This window comes from Chrysochloris asiatica, unplaced genomic scaffold, assembly GCF_000296735.1.
Source record: "Chrysochloris asiatica unplaced genomic scaffold, ChrAsi1.0 scaffold00004, whole genome shotgun sequence".
In the NCBI taxonomy this organism is placed as follows: domain Eukaryota; kingdom Metazoa; phylum Chordata; class Mammalia; order Afrosoricida; family Chrysochloridae; genus Chrysochloris; species Chrysochloris asiatica.
In genome coordinates, this window is record NW_006408522.1 from 22913217 (window position 1) to 22937730 (window position 24514).

At 36.7% G+C, this 24514-nt stretch overlaps 1 protein-coding gene across 1 annotated transcript in view; it reads left to right on the top strand.

Annotated features, from left to right (window-relative positions):
- SPPL2A (signal peptide peptidase like 2A) overlaps window positions 1–24286 on the top strand; it is a 38926-nt gene extending 14640 nt beyond the window's left edge. The window contains exons 8-14 of the mRNA XM_006831652.1: window positions 2532–2613; window positions 3341–3415; window positions 8619–8675; window positions 9314–9416; window positions 11158–11232; window positions 12608–12768; window positions 23948–24286. Coding sequence (XP_006831715.1) covers window positions 2532–2613; window positions 3341–3415; window positions 8619–8675; window positions 9314–9416; window positions 11158–11232; window positions 12608–12768; window positions 23948–24022 — 628 coding nt within the window. The 3' untranslated portion in view covers window positions 24023–24286. The remainder of the gene's footprint in view (window positions 1–2531; window positions 2614–3340; window positions 3416–8618; window positions 8676–9313; window positions 9417–11157; window positions 11233–12607; window positions 12769–23947) is intronic.
- The last annotated feature ends 228 nt before the right edge of the window (window positions 24287–24514 follow it).

Sequence of the window (24514 nt, forward strand, 5' to 3'; positions counted from 1 at the left end):
GTTGTAAAAAGTTAAAAAAAAAGATTTTCCAGATAAAGAAAAAATCTGATGATTATGGGGATAAGGGGGAAGAAATTCATGAACTAGAGGGAAGACGCATGTTAACATGAGTGACAGAGCAGGCAATATACAACAAGAGGAGTTTAGCAGAGGAAAGATGAAGGTATCAGAAGACACAGAGAGGAATGCAATAGTTAAAAGAATAGAGGTAATGCTGTTAACTGTTGGTACCTGAAGGGGATTGCAACTACGTAATGAAGCAAAGTATGTGATTTGTTGAATGTAAAACTGATGATCTGCTCTGTAAACCTTCACTCAATTCACAATAAAAAGGTTTTTTTTAAAAAATTGTCAGTGATCCAGTGGTGCCACCTTTTTTCTTGTTTTTAAATACTTTATTCTGTTTGGGGAGAAATTTAACATAGTAAATTAGGTTTTCATTAAACAATTTCTATATATATGAGGGTAAGTCTGAAATTATTGCTTGCAAAATCCGAGACCTTCAAGAAAAAGGTCAAAATAGGAAGCTGTTGTTTCTTGACATGTCGATACACTTGACAAGTCTATACCTATACCCATCTAGGTCTATACACTTCTGAAGGTGATAGTTCCACTTTCTAACCCTTTTCCCCAAAGAATTCTGCACTCTTTGATTTGCACCATGTAGAAACAGCAGTTTTGGCATCCTTGAAGGATTCAAGTTACATTCCTTTTAAAGTTTTTTTTTTTTAGTTTGGGGAACAGAAAGAATTCTTACAGGGCACGATCAGGGCTATAGGATGGATGGAGTAAGGTTTCCCAAAGAAATTCTTGGCTGACAGAATGAGCCAATGCATTGTCATGATGGAAAAATTTCCTCAGTGCTATTTTACTGGCCTTTTTCTCACCAAAACAGTTTTCCATTTTATTGAAACTGCTTCATAATGAACCCCGATGCTATCCTGTACCCTTTGAGAAAATCTGACAAGATTACCCCTTTGGAGTCCAAAAAATAGTCAGCTTCTGAACTGGCTTTTCTGTTGTGACTTAACTGACCCAGCTGATCCCCTTGAAATCCACTCTTTTTATTGGATGTTTTTTGGATGCCACCCTAATAAAACTAAGACAGGTATTATTGGGAGAACTTGTCTGCATCTATCCACTGATTACAAAGACATTTTTAAACCTGTTTTATTTTAAATAAACCTGAGCATGTATGAACTATATAACTAGTAGCATTATCTTTTGACTTACTCTCGTATTGTTCAGTAGCATTGGTTATGCTGTTTATAATGTTATTTCCATTCCAGTGGTTCTGTTTCCGTTGGTCTAGCTTCCTTGTCTACCCTTACCGTTATCTGTGGTCTAGGGAAAATGTTACCCTTTAGGTCTCATTTCAGTGATTGTTTAGAGGAGCACAGTACTCAGTTTTTCAGCCATTCTGTCTTTTGGCTGATTGGTGACTACTGGGCATGGTTTGAGTTCAAAGTTTAGAGTATCCAGGACAGTAGTCTCAGAGATGCCTCTAGCCTATTGGTCCAGTAGTCTGGTCTCTTTTTTTATTAATTTGAGTTATGTTCTACAGTTTTCTCTCATTATTTCTGAGACCAACTGTTTGTCCCTGGTCATAGTAGTAGTGGTAGCCAGACACCTGCTATTATATCTTACTCCGATGATTATTTATTATTATTAATTTTTTGTCAGTTCGTTTTGTTTTTAATCCCAGAATATCAGAGTCTTGAAATAAGCTACTTTTTAAATAAAATATTTTGTGCTAGTGGGTTTGAGTTCATATAGAAAAAGAAATAATGGACTTCAAAAATGTATTGAATTATGGGATAGCCACATAATGGCTGTGATGCCACTGTAAGAACAGAATGAAGAAGATCTCTTGTGAACGGATAGGCATTGGTTTCCAGGATATATTGTTAAGCAAAGTGCAAAAGAGTATCTAGAATATGCTACAACCGCATCTTATGTAAGAACCCACTGCAGTCAAGTCAGTTTGTGTAAGAAAGGTGGAATATACCAAAGTACCCAGTTATCTACCCATTTGCAGAAAGGAGAACCAGAAAAAACTTGTTTATTTAATGATTTATAAGTCACATTATTAGAGATTGACAGCTTTAGTAACCTAAAAGTCAGAAAGCAAAATTCATAGAATTTTATGCAGCCTCCATTATGATAGTTAGTTAATAATTGTGCATATCAGTTTCTAACAGAGTGAGTTGCATAGCTGTAGGAGTGTATTAATACCAATATCAGTTGTTGAGTTACCGTTCTAGAAAGACACCTATAACTTCAAAGATTAAAAATAAGTATGTACATATGTCTGTCTGAGGCATATATTCTGCTGCGGTAACTTTCCTTCTACTAGGGTTGCAAAATTACTAACTATGGAGACTATGAGGGACTTTTTGTTGTTATAATTGCTAGTTTTAACAATCAATATTCAAATCATAGTAATTGAGCAATATTAAGTGTTCTATTTCTTGTGAAAAGTTTCATCTAAAAATAACTGGATAAAACAGTGTATTATCTTTTGATTTTAGGTGGGCTTGGATTTTACAGGATATCTTGGGGGTTGCTTTCTGTCTGAATTTAATCAAAACACTGAAGTTGCCCAACTTCAAGGTAGAGTATACTGCCTCAAAGATAAAGTATATTTTCTTTTTAAATTAACATTAAGAAGGTATAATTTACATACAGTAAAATGCACCTATTTTATATATACAGTTTATTGACACTTTACAAATATATAACTGTGTAATCACTATTCTCATCAAGTTATAGAATATTTTCATAATTTCAGAAAGCTTTATTATACACTTTGGCAGTCAAATCCATTCCCTTTCTTCCAGTCCTAGGCAACCATTGATCCAGCTAAAACATTTTTAGTCATTTATATAATATGCCAAATTCATTAAATCCTTGCAGAATGAAATTATCAGGGAAAGTGCTTCCCCCACCCCCCCACCCCCCCTTTAAACAAGTAGGATTAAAAAGAAAGAATTTTGATGTGGCATGTAAAATAAAGCTACAAATAATCACCACAAAATACCTTTTTTTAAAAAATAGTATTCAAAAGTAAATCACTTCAATAAACAGTATGAGTCATGACAAGCAACTTAGGATTTGAAATTTGTAAAATATTAAAATTCAGAGTTCTACAAGTTTTGAGTCACTACTTGAATGAATTAAGTCTCAAAAATGCATCAAATTAGAAATCATTAAGATATTGGTAAAATAAAAATGGTAGTGTTTAAATGTATGTTCACATGTTTTATTTGTCCTTGAAAAATCATACGATCTCTTAATTTAGCTATAAGAAGTGTGACCTGTATCTGTCTTTCTTCCGCAGTCATGTGTGATACTTCTGGGCCTTCTCCTCCTCTATGATGTGTTTTTTGTATTCATCACACCATTCATCACTAAGGTATGACCTTTGGGTTTTTGAAATCCGTGGAAAAACATGCTAAAAGATGAGACTCTTAAACTTGCTCTTAGACTATTGGTTTTGCAAATGTTTACCATTAAGTGAGTTCTCATTCTCTTTAAAATAATTATTGTTGAATTGGGCTTTTAAAAAAAGAAGTTTTTGTTTGTTTGTTTTCTTCAAGCTTTAAAACCATTTTGTTAGCTAAAAAATGTCTCCCATAAACATGAGGATGTCTGTAATTTGATTTCTTACTGTTTTTAAAAGAGCCCTGGTGTGGAGCTTTCAGATAAGCACTGGACTGCTAATTGCTAAATGGGCAGTTCATCCCACCAGCCGCTGTTCAGAAACCCCATACAGGGTCTCTATGAGTCAGAAGCGACTCGATGGCACTTAACAACAACAACTGTTTTTAAAAGTAACCTTTCTTATTATAAAGTAATAACTTCATTGTATGTAAACAATATAGACTGCAAAAAAAGAAGGAAAATCTGTTAATGCTACTTTCATTTTGTAGGCCTATGTTAAGTCTAAGAATGACCACCACATTAGAAGAATGAAGGCTAGGGTGTAGTAGCTTTGTTACCTTGTAACCCTGGGTAACTCACTTAGCCTTTTGTGTTATAGTTTCCTGACCCATTGTGTGAGAGGGTTATTGGCTAGCATTCCATATCTGCCTTCCATCTTCTTGGCCCCCTTACCCCATTTCTAGCTTTCTTTTGCTCCCAACTGATAGAACCCAACCTAAAAATGTTTCATATATCCAGACTGTGTCAAAAGAAACTAGACCCAGTGTCTCCTTTTCTGCTTCTGTTCATTTCTTCATTCTCTCAGACTGACTTTTTCCACAAATTTGGAATCATACTTAATTGGCGGCTCAAAGGTCATGTATTTCCAGCTCTGCCACTAACTCCTCAGTATAATGTGGTGCTATTCTCAGAATAAGTTAGGAGTGTTGGGTGAATGTGCTGTGCCTTCAGTATTTGCCCAGTTTTTCTACCTTGTCTTCATCCCTGTTTCATAGATATGTTATTAGTTATTGGTTAATTCTCCTACTGTCTCCATTTTATTTTGAGTATTTTATCTATCTTTAGTCACTCTCACATATTTGAATTAATCCCTACTTTTTCTTTATCATTAGTTCTTATCTATTATCTATTATTTAGACCCTAAATCTATGAAATCTTTCTAAAATTTTATACTTCTGATACTTGCTTTGATGGTATAAGACAAGCATTTGCCCTATTAAATTTAAATTTTAAAAACCACACTTTTGATCAAGTTTATATCAACTCATGGTGACCCTGTATATTTTAGAATATGTGTGAATGTGCTCCATACTGTTTTCAGTATCTGATTTTTCGGAAGTAGATCACCAACCCATTCTTCCAAGGTGCCTCTGGGTGAATTTGAACCTCCAACCTTTTGGCTAGCAGTCTAGTGCATTAACCATTTGTACCACCCAGGGACTACAATATTGCAAATAGGTAACAGATACACAGTGAAAGCTGGGACTTCACGGGACTACCTTGTTTGTCTGGGTCTCCCAAATGTTCTGCCTTTGTAAGGTACAGTTCTTAAACCACTTTTCGTATCACTCAGTTTAGTGGAAAATATTTGACAGGTTTCCTCCTTACACAGATTCTGACTTTCACAGGTTTTACTCTATTTAATTACTCCAAATTACAGCTACTCTTGCTATTACTATTGCCTTAGGCAAATGTGCTGCAAAAGACCTCTTTAAAGTATTCAAGAACAAAGATATCAGTTTGAGAACTAAGGTGTGCTTGACCCAAGCCATGGTATTTTCATTTGTCTCATATGCATGTGAAAGTTGGATAAGGAAGACCAGAGAAGAATTGATGCATTTGAATTACGGTTTGGGGGAAGACTATAAAAAGTACCATGAACTGCCAGAAGAACTAACCAATCTGTGTTGGAAGAAGTATGGCCAGAGTGCTCCTTAAAAGCCAGAATGGCAAGACTTCATCTCTTATGCTTTGGACATGTTATCAAGAGGGACCAATCCCTGGAGAAGGACGTCATGATTGGTAAAGTGGAGGGTCAGTGAAAAAGAGGAAGATCTCCAACAATATGGATTGTCATTGTGGCAACTGCAGTGGGCTCAAAAATAACAATTGTGATGATGTCACAAGACTGAGCAGTGTCTTGTTATGTTGTGCATAGGGTCGCTATGAGTTGGAACCGACTCAGTAGCACCTAACAATAACAACATGCTATTATGGAGCCCTGGTGGAGCAGTGAGTTAAACATTAGCCTGCTAACTGAAAGGTTGCTGGTTGAACTCATCAGCCCCTCTGCAGGAGGTGAGGCACATTGTTTCTGTAAATGTATACCGCTTTGGAAGTGCTATGGAGCAGTTCTACTCTGTCCTGTAGAGTTGCTATGAGTCAGAATTGACTCTACAGCCGCACATTTGGTTGGGGTATACTGTTTTATTTGCCTTCCATATTGTACTTCACCATTTACTTGCCTTTCATTTGGGGAACCTGGGTTCTGTTCTTGGCGAGTGCACATATATTGCAGCCAACACCCATCTTTCAATGAAGGCTTGGGTGTTGTTCTGATCCTGAATAGGTTTCAGTGGAGTAACACAGACTAGAAAGAAAGGCATGGAGATCTCCTCTGGTAAATCAGTGAATGAAAACCCTGTGGATCACAACAATCTAAGCTGTTACCTAATCATGGGGATAGCACAGGACTAGGCAGCATTTCATTCTGTCTTGTGGACGGTCATCATGAGTCTAGCCAACTGCATAGCAGTTAACAACAGCAACACTCTTTTTCTAGCACATTCCTACGCTCTAATGATTAGCCATTTGACTCTTTGGTTTCATTGAACAATTTGCTGTTTAGTTGCCATTGAGTTCATAAAATGGAATTGGCCATTGTATCATTTTGTAAATGCCAGACGTGTAGAGGCGAAATATTTAATGCATAAAAATATTCCAGATTTTAAAGTCACAAGGTAGTAATAAAGGTGTCTTTGAGTCTTCCTTCTTTATTCTTCTATGCTTAGGAAATTTTTCATCGTTTTCCCATTTTAGTTTCTATTGACATGAAATATAATTTCTTGTGTTGTCTGACACGAGAGAAAAGACTGAAGTACTCTTTACAGTTTACTGTTGTGGATTTTAGCACCTTCTTCTCAGTCTGATTTGTTTGTTTTTATTAAAGGTATAGATCTCACTTTAGTAAGTAAATCAAAATGAAACTCAGATATTTAATATCTGACTTTGTGGTTTTAAAGATTTAAGTATTAAATGTTGTAAATATGTTCTTGACTCAGGTATAAGTGGACTTCAGGAAGTATGGGGAATAAAAGCCTGTCGTATTTTTTAATCCACCATTGTACTTGGTGTAGTGTCTTGTAAATAATAAGTTACTCAAATATTTTTTAATCTATGAGAGGATTACAATGATGATCCTCAGTTAAATGGTTTAAATAATTAAAAAAGGAACCAAAGTTTACTGTTTATCCTGAAATTTGAGCAGAACCTAGGAATTTATTTTAAGAAACTGTATTCATTATCAGTTTATTTTCTTAAACTTTTTGACTTAACCCTCTACAACCCAAAGATTTCTGTGGTTGGGGATTTTATCCTTCCTACTTGGCTCAGGTTATCAGTGAGATTCTTTTTAAAACTCTCAAATAATTTCTCTTATGCACCCCACCCACATGGAAAATATTATAGTTAGTCAGTGACATTTTCCTAAAATTGAGTATTTGTGTGTCTTCCTATGACCGATTCTGCTGATACATTTTTCATAAGTGAAGCATAAAAATGGAGCTTTGTGCAATCTTAGCTTGCGACCTCAAAACGTTTCCCCTTTCCACAACAGACTTAGCTGTCAGGAAGGAACTTTTTATTGAACTCCTCACACAACACACATTAAAAAAAAGAAAACAGAGTCAGACACAGGGAGGGGAATTCAGTTAAGACTAATGTTGTGATTGGATCAGTGTAAGCAGGCAGGGCTGAAATTGGATGGAGTCAGGCTAGAGAAACTTGTGTTTCTCTAGCATGGGATTTTCAAGTTAGGCTTTATTGTTTTGTGATCTTGGTGAATAGCTAGAATGCCAATGTATACGTATTTAAATAAAGTTACCAATATTTCTTACAAAGCTAAATATAAAATATTTTCATACCTTTGTCTCCCTATTCGTGTTACTTGTAAAAATGACTTCTTGTTGTTCTGTGCTGTTGAGTCAGTTCCGAGGCTGTAATGACATATTACAAAGAGCACTTATAATTATGTTGGTAGTAGTTGTGTGCCATGGAGTTGGTTCCAGCCCATAGCAACCCTGTATAGGGTTTCCAAGGCTTTAAATCTTTATGGGAGCAGAAAGCCTCATCTTTCTCCCACAGAGTGGCTAATAGATTCAAACTGCTGACCCTGCAGTTAGCAGTTCAATTCATAGCCCACTATGCTACCAGAGCGTCTTACTTAAAACTATAGACTAATATAACTCCTAGGTATTATTGGTGAGGTGGTAGTCGGGGTTGTATGCCATCGAGTGGATTCCGACTCATAGCAACACTGTATAGGGTTTTCAAAGCTGTAAATCTTGAAAGCCTCATCTGTTTCCAGCAGAATGAGTGGTAGATTCCAGCTGGTAACTTTGTGGTTAACAGCCCAACTCGTAACCCACTATTCTACCAGGGCTCCTTGCTTATAGATTACTATAAATGTTAGATGTTATCATGTAAGAACAAATCAGCCTTCAGAGGTTCATTTGAGTAATCTATGCATGGTTATCAATCAATTTCTAGGAGTTGTTGAATTCTGATGAAGTGAGCAGTGTGCTAGGTGAATTTTGTTTTAGATGCCTTCCATTTTTGTTATCTACAGAGACTGTATTGGGAAAAACAGTCTATGGCCCATTTTAAGGAACCCTGATGATACACTGGTTAAAGCACTTAACTGCTGATTAAAAGGTCAGCAGTTTGAAACCACCAAACACTCCTCAGGAGAAAGATGTGGCAGCCTGCTTCCATAAAGATTACAGTTCTACTCTGTCCTATGGGGTCACTATGAGTTGAAATCTACTAAGTGGCAATGGATTTATGGTCTATTTTCCATCTGTTTATAATATGTCATGTGCCATGGTACTTAATACTGGTAGATTGTTTCCTTTAAATGATTGGACAACTTCTTTCATCTTCCTTCTCCATTTTAGAATGGCGAGAGTATCATGGTTGAACTTGCTGCTGGACCTTTTGGAAATAATGAAAAGGTAGGGCTAATGATGAATAGAATTGACTGCTCAGTGTATGTATGTGGGTCTAATTAATAATTTACCTTCCCATGTAATTCATTGGGTATATAGTGCATGTTAAGGTATTGTAAAACTTGAATTCTCACAAAAATATAGCCCTTTTCTTAGTTATTCTAGATTATTAAATACCTATTGACTTGGGTTTCATCCTAGAATGATGGAAACTTTGTGGAAGCCACTGCTCAACCCTCAGCTCCCCATGAGAAAGTAAGGACTGTATTTCAGATCTGTTCATTGGACTTTAAATCACACCCTCTTAAGACAAGACTCTGTTTTGGGGGTAAAAATTCCAGATTGCCAAAAAAAAAAAGAATGTTTCAAGGCCTAAATCCTATTCTTGTTTGTTTGGTTTTTTTACCCAAAGGTTAGATATGGGAATACTGGATTAATGCTATTAATCCTACATGTGTTTTGTGTTTCATTTTTCCAGTACTTCCTATCTTTTTCTTTCAAGCTTTCTGATTTTAAGTTCTTTTTAAATGTCAGTTTGAAATTGTGAAAGCAATTATTCTAATATCAATCCTTCTCTTTCTAAAAGATGTGGGGGAAGAACTCTAAGAGACTGAATGATTTCTTTTTTTTTTTTTTTTTTCCAGTTACCAGTAGTCATCAGGGTACCAAAGCTGATCTATTTCTCAGTAATGAGTGTGTGCCTCATGCCAGTTTCAATACTGGGGTTTGGCGACATTATTGTGCCAGGTAAGTAATAGTTCATAAGAATATCAGTAAAAATATACTGATGGTTAAAAAGCATGATATTTGTTAAAACTTACTTGATCTAAGGAGCTCTCATGACATGAATGGTTAAGCACTGGCATGGCTGCTAACCAAAAGGTTGGTGGTTAGAGCCCACCTAGCAGCTCGGCTGGAGAAGACCTGGTGAACTGCTTCCCTGAAGATCACAACCAAGAACAGTTGAGTGCAAAAACGTCTCTGTAAAACTTCAGGCAGTTCACAATAAGTTACCAAAAGATTACAACCCAGAAATCCCTTTGGGGCAGTTCTGCTCTCTCACACATGGGGTCACCATGAATCAAAATACACCCCACAGCACTTAGCAACAACAATCTGTATTAAGTATTTCTGGCTGTTGCTAAAGCTGTAATTAGTGACAAAGAAAAAAAAAGAACGAATTCAGGGATAGAAGATAAAGCCCAAATTTTTCTCCCATGGTTCAAAAAGTGTCTTTAGAAGGAACAAATAAGATCAATTTAAACTTCTTTCCCAAGAAAATACATTTAGTGAAAATGAGAAGATCAAGGGGCAGGGAAACTAGAGTACCAGAAAGGGAACAAACTGAACACAATTAAAGGAGAGTAAGGAGCTCTGGTAGCGTAGTGGTTACGAATCGGGCTGCGAACCTTAAGGTCAGCGGTTCGAAACTACCAGCTGCTCTGCGGGAGAAAGATGAGGCTTTCTACTCCCGTAAGGATTTACACCCTCGGAAACCCTGTACAGGGTCGCTATGGGTCGGACCCGACTCGATGGCACTTAACAACAACAACAACATTGAATCATTGTAATAAATGTAAATATCTATGTCTTCTCTCTGATTTTGCTAGTTCTACTTCAAGTGCTCTATAAAATCTTTTACAGGGTTGCTACGTGTTGGAATCAGTTCTACAGCAACACATAATATGGTACTTGACATAGAATTGGTAAAAGTAATATATCCTATGTTCTTGTAGTAAATGTCAAAGGTCCCAAACAAAACCAGTTTCTGTAAAGAGCAGTTTTTGATAATATATGACTTAAATCTAATTTTGGGGAAAAGTACCATTTTTTTAATGTAGAGATATGATTAAATAGTGAACGTACTAAAAATGATAAGGAACTTTATTAATAGTGCAGGGCCCCAAACTAATTAACTCAGAAGCCAATAAAATTATTTCATGCTTTTAAAACAGAAGGCAAACATTTTTAAGAAATCAAAGAAAATGTCATTCATACTGTTTTATAATAGTATTCATTTAATAAATACAGTTCTGGAATTTTTTTCTTTGGAGTGGTTCAACAAATTTCTTACAAGAAATAGGTAAATAAAATGAATTGTTTCTGCATACCTACAAACAAGATCTTATATTTCATTTTTATTTAAGGTATATATTAAAACACCGAACCATTTTATTGTCTTAGGAAGGGAGAGGTCTCTGATCACAATGTGAAATTGCCTTCCTGATTGCCATTTCAGTCTGATTTTCAATTATACATTTAAAAAATGTTCTCCATGACATGGAGTTTTGAACAACTAATAAAAGTCATGTTTTTAAAGACTGCTTAGTTAGTGACTTGAGAAAATGTTTAATTTTAAATGTTTGTAAATAAAGTCTACATGTAAAACTGCCCAGAATTCAAGAAAGTTACATATTTACTGTTGTAGTTAATAGTTGAGTTTGGGTTGTGTCATTGTTTTAAGAAAATAATGTAAAGTTTCTTTTAGGTCTGTTGATTGCATACTGTAGAAGATTTGATGTTCAGATTGGTTCTTCTATATATTATATTTCCTCCACAATTGGTAAATTTTTATTTTGTTCTTTATGTTATGTATTATCTGAATGTAAAAATGTCTAAAAATAAGGAATCCTGGATTCTCATTCTTTACCATTAAATAATAAGACAAGTTTTTTTTAATCAGGAGTAATAGTTATGCTTTACTACTTTCATCACAAGGTTTTGGAGGTTTAAAAAGGACATTAGCTGTGAAAGGAAAAGATTAGCTTGTACATACAAAATGCTTCTTAAAGCACCTTCCACATAAACACTCAACAAATTGTTTGTTACTAGACTTTTAAAAATAGTTACAGATAACTAAGTATTTATAGTAATAAATTGATGATGTGATAGTATCTCACCTACCTGGAACAGCAGAGGTAGTTTGCTACTTAGCCCTCTGTTTCTGTTACTAAGAGCATAGTTAAGAACAGGAAACGAGTAAAAAAAACAACAACCCATATTCTTACTATTTCTGAATATATCAAATAGATACCACAAATTCACTTACAAATCTCTTATATTTGGTAAATGGTTGATGTCAGCTAGCAAGGTTTTCAAGTTCACAAGGGAATTGAATCCAATAAAGTAAAAGTGTATACTAACAATAGAGAAGGGTGATGTTGGAAATAGATAACCTTGACAACAAGAAATAGCAGCTAAAGGAGCGAGTATAGGAAAACCATAAGTAAGTAAAATTTTTTAAAAATATGTAAACTATTTTAAAATCATAAGAAAAACAATCTGAATATAAAAATATTAAGTATTATATTCCCCAAGGGCCTTAACATATAAGACTGTAGTACCAGTAAATACAATAAAATACAAGGGCACTCAATAATAAAAAGGCAGACAATAGGAGTATCCTTCAATTCTGCTCTATTACCTAGAGCAATTTACTTAACTCTCATCCTCCATTACCTCATGTAGAAGATGAAGGACTGGACTACAAAGGCTCTTCTAGCTCCTGTATTTTGAGATCCTGTATTCATAATGAGAAATTGAGTCATTAAGAAAAGATTAAATGACATTTGGTATGTACTTATTTAAAAGCCTAGGATATGTATAATTGGCATTAAGAAGATTTCTCAAAATAGCCTATAGTACTTATAGATGCAAATTTTAGTAATCCAAAATATGACAGATAATAAAGAAATTCTGTAGTGATTATATGTATCAACGATGAAAGATTAGGTTAATAAAATGTCAGTTTCTAAATTTTTCAAAAGATTTGTGGATTATCTCGTCTAATTACTGTCTATAGAAAAATAATGAAATTTTGAAGACAAATCATAGGGCAAAAATGTCCTCAGACATATTTGAAAACCAAACTTCAGTAAGGCAGAAAATCACTGTCAGTATCATGTAGAAATGACTTATACTTGGTGTTCTTCTTGCAGCCTATGCAGTTGGTATGATACTTACATTTGTTGTTCTGGTACTGATGAAAAAGGGACAACCAGCACTCCTCTATTTAGTACCTTGCACTCTTATTACTGCCTCAGTTGTTGCATGGAGACGTAAGGAAATGAAAAAGTTCTGGAAAGGCAGCAGCTATCAGGTATGTACTTAAGCTTTACCACGTGAGCTTAGGATGTCATTCACTGACTGGGAACTGTATAGATGAGTTACTTTAAATCTGTCAAGGTACCGTAAGTTTTTTCCACTGCTACCCCTTTATGGTAAGGTGGAGGGTCAGAGAAAAAGAGGAAGACCCCCAATGAGATGGATTGGCCAAGTGGAAGCATCAGTGGACTCAAGTGTGGCAACAGTAGTGAGGTTGGCCCAGGATCGGGCAGTGTTTCATTCTGCTGTGCAAAAGGTTGCTATGGGTCGGTACCTACTCGATGGCACCTAACAACAACAACAGCCCCTTTATGGAATTTTATGTGGCGCTGTAGGATCAGCACTGGACTGCAAACCACACAGTTGGCAGTTCAAACCCCCCAGCTGCTCCTCAGAAGCCCTGTATGGGGCAGATGTGAGTCGGAATGAACCCATCAGCACTTAACAACAACCCCTTATCCACTGCTCACCTGCCTACATCATTTCTCACCCCACTGAAATCTAATGCCAAACCGAACTGCCAGGAAAAGTGAAAAAGCATCAGAGAAAATAACATTTCATCTTGAGTTCAAAATACACACAAAAGTAGACTTCATGAAAGATAAAAGTCTACCTTTAAAATAAATCCTGAATTTTAAGACTGACATTAGTTGCTTTTAGTATGAATCCTAAAGTTTTACAGATTAAAAAGTATGCTTACCCTCTTCCATATCTAAAAGGGCCTAACTAAATTTGTCAGGGTATTCATTTTAGATTTACACTGGACAAGGTTGACCTTTGTTGAAACCCCAGAATAGAGACAACCTTGATATCATAATCTTCTATATTTGAGTAGCTTCTTAATTGAAGTTAAGTTCCTTTCTAAATGAAGAAAAGGAACATAAGAAAAGACCTAAATGTTCTTGATATTCCCATAAAGTTTGTTTGCACTGAAATTAAGGAGGTTGGGAATTCTTAGGCTGCTGATAGGTTAGGACCATGGCATTGACCCCTCTGTGAGGCAGTTAACTCTGCTTTGCCCTATTACAACAGCTTACCCTCCTCCATCCACCCTCGTATCAGTGATCACATGAACAAAAAGACAGACACTTTGGGTGGATGACTGTAATTCTACTACTAGATAAATAGCTCAAAGTTCAGGTCTATCCAGTGGTTTGCCTATAGTATCATCTTTATTCATAAGAAGAGTTTGACACATTAAATTAGACATACTATAACTATAATCTAGAATGATTTGGGGTAAATCTCTTCATTTTTTTGAGGTTTGTGTATATGTTAGGTGCCATCGGGTTGGCTGCAACTTATAATGACCCTAGGCATGAGAATGAAACACTGCCCAGTGCTGCACCATCCTCACAGTTGTTATGTGTAAGTCCATTGTTGCAGGCACAGTGTCAGTCCATCTCTTTGCGATTTAATAATACCAGCCTTGCCTATCTCACAGTGTTATTGCCTTAACTTACATTAATACACATGGAGTCCACTTATGACCACAAGATCCTCAACTGAACTAGTGACATAGCCTTTAACTTTTCTCTTAAGGTAATACCCACATGGTGGTGGTGGTGGTGGTGGTGGTGGTGGTGATGTGCCATGGAGTCAGTTCTGACTCAACAGCAACCCTGTATAGGGTTTCCGAGGCTGTAAATCTTTATGGGAGCAGAAAGCCTCATCTTTCTCCCGGGGAACAGCTGGTAGTTTCAAACTGCTTACCTTGAGGTTCGCAGCCCGATTCGTAACCACTACGCTACCAGAGCTCTTTAATACCCACATAGAGTTTCTTATTTTTATAGATTTTTTTAAATAGAAGTATATCCTACAATAGACAGTCTACTGCTAACCTTTGAAAATCACATCCTCAAAAGTGATCTGCATTATTTTGTTTTTTGTTTCTGAGTTCTTCATTTAGCAAATGTTTGTGGAGCACTTCTGTGAGTCAGGTGCTATTTTAGGTGCTGGTGATACAAGGTGAACAAATTAGAAAGAGGTCTGCTCTACTGGCCTCTTAAAAGAGTATAGTGGGAGGGAACAGATAAAGGCACTAACAATAGGAGGTGTTACTACTGTTGTTAAGTGCTGTTGAGTCAGAAGCAACTCATTGCGACTCTGTATAGGTTTTCCAAGGAGTCAATGGTGGGTTTGACTTACTGACCTTGTGATTAGCAGAGCAGTGTTTATTTCTACAGCATCACACCAGGACTCCATATTGCAGTAAATCTTTGTTTACGTTAAGATTTAAATTTGGAGATTGTTTAGAGCAAATGGGCTATCTTACAGAATTTAGTATGTTTCTCGGTACTTTAATCACCACCATTTCATTTTTATTTATAGCTATTTCCTTTCTCCATAATGTAGCTCTTCAAGTATTTTATTATATTAAAAAAGTACTTATTGTAAACAATTTTGAAAATACAGAAAAATACTTGAAACTTAGGTCCATTCACAATCCCACCACTTACGAGATATGTGCCTTCTGTCAATAAGTAAATTGGTGGGTGGATGATGTTGTTGTTGTTATTAAGTGCTGTCAAGTCAGTTTTGACTCATATCGACCCTATGTAGGATTCCCAAGGTGAGTTTGAACTGCTAACCTTGCGGTTCAAACCGACTTTGCAGTCCAGTTCATTAACCTATAGCACCACACTTTAAAGAGCTCTCTATTTTGCTTTTTTCACTGCATGTTTTTTTGCTATTCATTTTAAATTCTATATTAAAATAATTTTAATTGTAGTGTAATATACTCTCATACTTTGTTACCATTTCCTTATGACATAGTAGTTTCTCTCTTCAAGGATGTGTAGCAAAAATTATTTAAAATCTGGGTATAATTAGATGTTCATTACAATATTTCTAGTAATCCTTGCTCTATATTAGGGATGTTGTTGTTAAGTGCTATCGAGTCGATTCTTTCCCATGGCGACCCTGTATAGGGTTTCCGAGGAGTAGCTGGTGAGCTTGAACTGCCGAACTTGCAGTTCAAACAGTTTTACAGTCTAGCTCATTAACCCACAGCACCACATGGGGAACTTTTTCCTGCCAAAATTATAGCATTATTTGCAGGCAAATACAATTGTCAGCTTAAAAATTAGCCTGCTGTATTTGGTCTAACATTTAATTCACTTAATGCACCAGACTGCAAAGCCATTTGAACTGCAGGGTTGGTAGTTCACACTCACCAGCTGCTCCTTGGAAACCCTATACAGGGTTGCTATGGGTCGGAACCAACTCGATGGCACTCAACAACAACAACAACAATGTAATGACTCCTGGTGTGGTGTTGTAGGATCAGCACTGGACTGTGAACCTCTTGTTAGATAGTTCAAACCCCCAACTGCTTCTCGGAAACTCCATACAGGTATGCGATGAGTCATAATCGACTCAACGGCACTTTACAACAGTGTGATGGCTGGAACTGTGGTTGCCTTGGCAGGGCCAGACCAAGTGATTTCAAGGGTCTTATACAGCCCATGGAGTCCTGGTGTGGTGCTGTGGCTTAATGGACCAGACTGCAAAGCCGTTTGAACTTTAAGGTCAACGGTTCAAGCTCACCAGTCACTCTTTGGAAACCCTATACAGGGTCGCTATGGGTTGGAACCGACTCAACAGCACTTAACAACAACAACATACGGCCTGTGGGCTGGATATTCCCCACCCCTGCTTTAAATCTTCACATGAGCAAAAAGCCTCATCTTTCTTCTTAGGAGCTATGGTGTGCTTGAACCGTGAACCTCATGGTTCATAGTTCTGGTGCTTATCGTATAGGGGGTCTCTGTTAAATCTGGTTCTCTAACATTTGTAAAAGGATTTGATAGGCATCCTAAGTCTCAGGTAACAAATTCTGTTAGATTCATCATTGCCTTCATGTGCACTAAGTTTAAAATATGGTGAGTAGACAGTTTACTAAAATTTTAGACAAGCTAATTACAAATGTTAAAAATTCAATTACTGCCAAAAGAGAGCCAATTTTTTCCAGAAAACTTAACAGTTTTGAAAGTTATAGAATACAAAACCTTTACAAAATGGTTTTCCTGTGTTTGTGAGAAGGAAAATCTCTCATGAATTTTTTTTTTTTTTTAACTTTTTGTGATTTGTATGAAAGTTTACAGATCAAATTGGTGTTCCATTTAACAATTCTACACATTCTGTTTTATGACATTGATTGCAATCCCCACAACATAACAGCACTCTTCCTGCTTCCTCCCTGTGTTTGCTGTTTCTATTTGCCCTTTCCTATCCATTCCTGCCTTCTGAGCGTTGTTGTGGCTGTGAAGGGCCGTTGAGTCAGTTCCGCCTCTAAGTGATCCTGTAAAGGGTTTCTGAGGAGTGGTTGGTGAGTTTGAATCGCCGACCTTGCAGTTCAGATCGACCTTGCAGTCCAGTGCATTACCCTGCAGCGCCACACCAGAACTCCTAATGAACTTTATCCCTTGGCAATCGCTGTTAATACTGATCTCTTACATTTGATTCTTCTAAGGATTGTGTACCTCCCTGGTACTGTTGTTTACCTTATGGTGGTGGTGGTGGTGGTTATATGTCATGGAGTTGCTTCTGACTCATAGTGACCCCATACAGGGTTTCCGAGGCTGTAAATCTTTAGGGAGTAGAAAGCCTCATCTTTCTCCTGCAGAACAACTGGTGGTTTCGAACTGCTGATCCTGAGGTTAGCAGCCCGATTTGTAACCACTGTGCTACCATAGCGTCTTTGTTTACCTTATAGGCCAGTCTGTTGTTTGAGCCACAGGAGAAGTTCAGTTCCAGACTGGAAGTGTGTCTAAGGGCCATAGTCGCGGGGGTTCCACCAATCTGTCAGACCAGTAAGCCTGGTCTATTTTACGATTTTGAGTTTTGTTCCACATTTTTCTCATACTCTATTCAGAACTCCTACAGTGGTAGCCAGGCTCCATCTAGTTCTTCTATTCTCGGGGTAATGGAGGCTGGGGTTCAAGTGGTCCATTAGTTCTTTGGACTAATTATTTCCTTGCATCTTTGATTTTCTTCACTCTTTTTTCTTCAAGACAGGGAGAGACCAGTAGTTGCTCCTTAGTTAGACACTTACAAACATTTTTAGTTAGACACTTACAAACTTTTTTTTTTCTTCTGTAAGTTTATATTGTGAACTGAGTGACAGTTTACATGGGAGAACATCGGCTTTACACTCATCATATCATTGCAATGATTATAGTCTCCTCTGTGCATCATCATTCAACAGTGTTTGCTTCCATTCCCTGTTTTGTTTTGTTTTTTTGTTGGGGCATGAGAGATGTACACAGAAACACTCAGGAATATATAATAATTTAAACAACCAAAGGGCACATTCTGTAAGCCTGCCTCCTGGCCACCAGCACCCAATCACTCTCTTTCCATGAGTCCAGAGTCCTCAGTTGCTCCCTTTTTCCATGTCCTCATCTCTGATGTAGCTGCTTCTCTGGATAGGGTTCCGCATTCTGCTTGAGCTTTTCTCTCTTGATGGTGCTAGGATCCTCTGTTTCTGTACTGTAAGATTAACTACTCTCCCATTTTTGTTACAAAACTTCTATCTTTACAGTTGTGACAGTCCCTATTAGTCATGATAACACTTACTACTGAATCATTTGTCTAGACAAAATGAAAACTTATTTCAGTGGGGACTCTACCTTCCCCTGCACACTCTTAAACTTAACTGCCTCTTGAAAACTTGTAAGGCAGTCACTTCATGCCTGTATTGCCCCCTCATTTTTGGTAGCCAATACCTAAGTTGCCTGTCCCTATCTACCTTGTATACAGAGGGGATAGGATTGATACTTGATGTTTAAACTCCTTCCCTCTCAGTTGGTATTTTGAGCTACTACATCTATAAGTATAGGTCAGGTTCATCAAATTGTAGCAATTTACACTCATTTCCTTTATAAAAAACTGTTGGTGTTTTTTTCCCTCTAGTTGAGTTCTGATTATCAAGCCATCTAGGCTAGGTCAAATGGGTACTAACTGAAAGTTTGAGCGTTCTTGTGCATCTCTCCTCACTTCATATCAGCTGGTTGCTTCACTCTCAGCTCTAGCCCTCCGTGGCTATGTCCTTGTCCATGGGCTCAGGAATCTCCCACTCACAAGCTTTTAAGACACCAGTTTCAAATTAAGTTGTAGAACATTGTCTTTGTGGACTGTGTTATGCTGATTGACCTTGGACTCCCCAGAGATAATGATCCTGAGCCCCCAGGTCCAACAACTCTTTTCCTTAAGGTATTTAGTTATAGTTAAGAAGTTTTTGTAACTTTGCCTCCTGTATGCTCTACAATATTCATGGATATATTTACAGCACATGTACATACATATGTAGACATATTCTCAGTCAAACGTATATATTCATGGTTGTTGGTGTCAAGTTGATTCAGAATCATAGCGACCCTCTGTAGGGTTTCCGAAGAGCAGCTGGTGAGTTTGAACCACTGACCTTGGGTATATTGTTGTTGTTAAGTGCCATCGAGTTGGTTCCTACTCATAACAACCCTGTGTAGGATTTCCAAGGAGCAGCTGGTGGGTTTGAACTGCCAATTTGGTCGTTCACAGTCCAGTGCTGATCCTACAGTGTCATACCAGGAGTTCCATTCTTGTTCACCCCTGTTCAGCTGTAGTATATATATCCACTTGTTAATTATTGTTATTACTGTCATTGTAGGACTTGGTATATAATAGTATTTACTTATTTTGCCTTTAACTCTCTCATGAGTTTTTAAAGTCAAAATTAATTTAACTCATATGTCATTTGTGGTGGTGGTGGTTAGTACCATCAAGTCAATTCCAACTCATAGAGAACTTATATAGGGTTTCCATTGTAATGGGTTTGAACCATTGACCCTGTGGTTAGCAGCCCAGTACTTGTCCTATAGTGCCACACATTTGTGAAAATTCGTATATTATAGGCTTTGGGACCATTCCTAGCAAATCCATTTCTCTCAAGAATCTTCTCATCCTTAAACTCTGGTTGGGTCTGGTGGCAGGTAGGTGAATAAGTAATCCATAGTGGTGGATTAGCCCAAGGTTTGCTTAGGTAGTAGGTGGGTGTTGAATTTAAGTAAGGCTAGGCACAGACTGGGATAATAGATTGGAGATCCTCTCCAAGCCTGGTAAAACAGAGACTAAGGATGGGCTCAACCCTAAAGGCAAGCTGCAAGCAGTTACTGGTTGGTCACTTACTTACTGTTAAGTGGCATCTAGTTGGCACTCATAGTGACTCTGTATAAAGTTCCCGAGGCTTTTAAATCATCGAGGGAACAAACAGCTTTATCTTTCTCCCAAGAAGCAACTGTCAGGCTCAAACCACAGACCTTGTGGTCCACAGTCAAGTGCCTACCATGTGGAGCCACTGTGCTCCCGGTTGACCACTTAGACTAATTCTAATTCTTTTTCTCCTCCCCTCTTCCTCCATCATCTCCCCAGCCTTGCTAGTCTGTTTCTGTTATATCCCTGTTTCACTTTCAACTCAAAGTCTGCCTTCTCTAAGTAATCTCCAGGAGTCCTCCAATTGAAATTAGGTTCACCTTTCCCCCTATTTCTTTAGTACTTTGTACTTTAAATAATTATTAACATTTGCCTTGTAGTGTAGGTACTTATGTATGCCTCCCTCACTAAGTTATTAGCTTCTACAAGTCAGGAACCCACAGTGCTTATAATAGCGCTTTACACGCTATAAATTCTCAGTTAATGTTATTGAAATTCTTCATGCAGAGTAGCTATAATGTTCAGTCCTGAATTGACTGACCTTTAGTCGCTTTTTTGGGTGTACATAAGCTTCCTGATTATGTTTCAACAGCACTCATAAAATTACCCAATATATTATATATATACCCATATTGTTTGTACCTGTGTGCTATTGTAAAGGTGAGGCTCTGTTACAACTTTAGACTGGACTTATATAAACTTTATATGCAATCTTTTTTTATAAGTACCAAAAGTTTTTGTGCTACTTTTAAAAAACAATCAAATACAAAACAAGTAAAATAAAATTAAGAAATGAAGGTAACGACTCATGCTGTGAGTTAATGTTATGTATTTAAAAGTCATTTTGAACCACAAAGTCAGTGGTTCAAGCTCACCAGCCACTCCTTGGAAACCCTATACAGGGTCACTGTGGGTTGGAACCAACTCTATAGCATTTAATAACAACAATATTAATCAGTTGGTTCATTCCAATGTCTGGTATTCCAGTTGAATACAAGTATAGTTGTAATAAAAAGCAGGAGTTTTTCAAAAGTCCTGACAGTTGTCTTATGCTGTTTTCAAATAACAAATTATGTACTTTGTCAGTTGCTATAACTTGGAAACTTCATAGGAACAGTTTTACTATTTTATTACCTGAAATTGTTTTAACCATTTCTGTGAACTTGTTTGATCAAAAGAAGTAATTTCTATAAGGTTTTGCTAAAATAGCCCTGATTTAGAATTGTGGATCAATTTTTCATATTCTTACCTGCTTAAACTTATTTCTTTATGAACTTTTTTCTTGGGATGCTTCAAAAGCTAAAGTACTTAGTTCTGTGTATTTGGTTTTACTCAAAGCCTGAGTTCTAATTGTTGTTATTGTTAAGTGCCACTGAGTTGGTTCCTATTCATAGTGACCCTGTATAGGGTTTCTGAGGAGCAGCTGGTGAGTTTGAACCGCCGACCTTGTGGTTTAAACCCACCTTGTGGTTGAGTGCTTATCCTACAGTGCCACACCAGGACTCCAGAGCATTTTTTTTTCTAATACTAAATGAGTGGTGTTAATAAAAACTGTGCAGTGATCTCCACAAGCTATTTTACTAGGTGGAAAATAAGTAGTTTGTTGATATCCATAAATAGTGGATTTGTCTCTGTTAAATGTCACTAGTGCTTTTAATTATTTTTAGAAATCACAAGCTGTGACTGACAAGTCAAAATAATGAGATTCTTAAAATGACTTTCTCTGCTTTAGTATCAGCACCTCTCCAGTTCCTCCCCTCACCTCCACCCCATACGAGTATCTTAGTAAATTGTTCCTGGATATTAGTTCAGTTACAAACAAGCAAGGCTATCAGTAAGGAGCCCTGATAGTGTAGTGGATTACGAGCTGGGCTGCTAACCACAAGGTCAGCAGTTCAAATCTAACAATTGCTTCACGGGAGAAAGATGAAGTTTTCTGCTCCCATAAAGATTTCCAGCCTCGGAAACCCTGTTTAGGGTCACTATGAGTTGGAATCAACTCATTGGCACACCACCATCATCAGTCAATGCTGGGTTAGCTGAACCGATTTCAGAGGACATCTTTGCAAATTGTGCTTGCCTATTTGTTTTTTTATAAATGGTAAAAAAAAAAACTTAGAGTTCACTTTTTATGTTTCTATATTATTTTATTGATGTCAGTAAAGAAAATTAAATATGAAGTAGACATGTTCTCCAAAAATTAACTTTGAAAAAACTTTTTGTATATAATTAATGTATTTTATCTCTAAGGTTAAGATTATATTGTCAGTGGGTAGCTGGAGATCAAGTAAAGGGAGAGACATGTTATATATGGACTGCTATTCAGTAGGTTACTGTTGCCAGTATAAGTGGATCTTGGGGAAGAAAAAGGGTTTCCCTCCTATTCATTCTGCCAAGGCTACTTCACTTCTTCCTTCCATAATTCCCACCTCTTTCATCAAGAACATTTGAACTACTAGAAGTAAAGGAGCCTAAATATATTTTATGTATTTCTCCTTCCTCTCTCTCTTTTAAATTAACTTTTTAAAATTAACTTCAATAGTTTCATCTTATGTTTCATGTAGTGAGGTACTTAATAAATGTTACTTATCTTGAATTGGCCTTTTTCCCCCTAGACGTGCTATGAACATGTAACCACCTTAATGTATGGGTGACTATGTCAAGAAGTAAAAAAATAAATAAATAACAGCATCTAAAGCTGATGATTTGGGATCATGGAGGGATTCATAAAGTATTGATCTATTTGGGTTTATAAACTGTCTCCATTGCTTGAGGCAGATGTCAGCTGAAAGCCTCAGCTCATGTTGTATTCTTATCCGGCAAGTCCCAAGACCCCAGACCCCTTTTGGAAATTATTCCTCTTCTAAAAAACACTTGAACTTATAAACCAGTTTGCAAAAATGTATCTTGCTGGTCTCGTCTTCTTTCAATGCTGACTAAAGGTGAGGGGAGAGAGGCATCATAATTAAATCAAATTTATTTCTAGTCTAAAAATCTTTGACAATCTTCATCTGAAAACATTGAGTACTTAAAAAAGTTTTTAAAAGTAATTTTACCTGAAGGACAGGTAAAAACAGTAAAAAAGTAGTTGAACAATTTCTTCTTCCTTATTCAAATACATGAAAAGAATGTCAGAGCTGAAAGTGGTCATTTGGAGAAACATTTAACTGGTAATTTTTCTAAAATAGTCATCCACAAATGAATTCTTGATGTTATTTCCAGATACCATTTAACCTTGAGGTATTTTCAAGTTTTGAGTTGTATTTTGTTTGTTTTTGTAAAAACATTTGTCATGTAATGTTTCTAAAATTTCATGTATCATTCTCAAACTATTATCAGTAAGGTCACCTCAAGCTGTCAATCAGGTTACACTGTCCCAAAGAGCTCACAGGTATTCTCACAGTGGCTTGTGAAGCCAGTTGTGGGTTTTCCACCTCTGTAAGGAAATACTCATAACTAGACATTTTTATACCTAGAATAATGGTCAAGAGTGGTGAAGTTTTCTTTGCCATTAAGGGCAATATTAGTATTATTGTTAAGTGCCATCGAGTTGGTACCGTCTCATAGCACATAACAGCAACTAGCACTTAACCAACTCACAGCACTTAACAACCAACGGTATAAGGTTTCTGAAGAGCAGCTGGTAAGCTTGAACCTCCAACCTTGTGGTTCAAACCAACCTTGCAGTCCAGCACATTAACTCACAGCGCCACACCAAGACTCCATATTAGTATTGGGAACTGGAAATAATGAGCGATCCAAAGAAAACATTTACCAAATTGGTACTTCATCACATGGTTAGGCTTCCTGAAAGGGTCACTGTCACCGTAACCATCTTCTGGGCTGTTCTTTTTTGTTTTGGGGTTTTTGTTGTTGTTTTTTTTTTAAAAAAAACAAAACAAAAACCAACTGGTCAAATTAGTGACTACTGCTGGCAAGTTGAAAGTTTGCATTTCCTGACATCTTTTACTTCTGTTTAGATGATGGACCATCTGGACTATGCAACAAATGAAGAAAACCACGTGATTGCTGGTGAACAAACTGTCCAACAATAATACTATATGGACCTGCAATAATGTGTCATATATTTTCTACACATAGAGTTAGACCTTTAAAATCAACTTCTGAATTGACAATCTAAAAGAATCTTCAGTAATATGCTTGCAAATATATATATTTTTATGAACTGGTACTGGCAGATTACAGCATAAATGATTAAAATGCATTTGCTTTTAACTATGTTATAGTTGTGCCTTTATGGTAAATAAAACATGGTCTGAGTAATTTTCAACATTACAAATTATATGCAGTATATTTTTTTAAAAAGGAAGCATTGGCCCACTTTTACACTTTCTGACTGAAATTTACTTCTTTTAGTTCTGTTAGATAAAAATATTTCTGTCAAAGTTAGTTTTTTTAAAAAGATTTAACTGTTCATTATGCAGATATATCTGTTCTATAGAGATAACTGTTTGAGAACATACACGCAGCCAATTCAACAGTGTTATGAAAATTTGGACCTCTATATCACTGCAGAGATTAGGAAT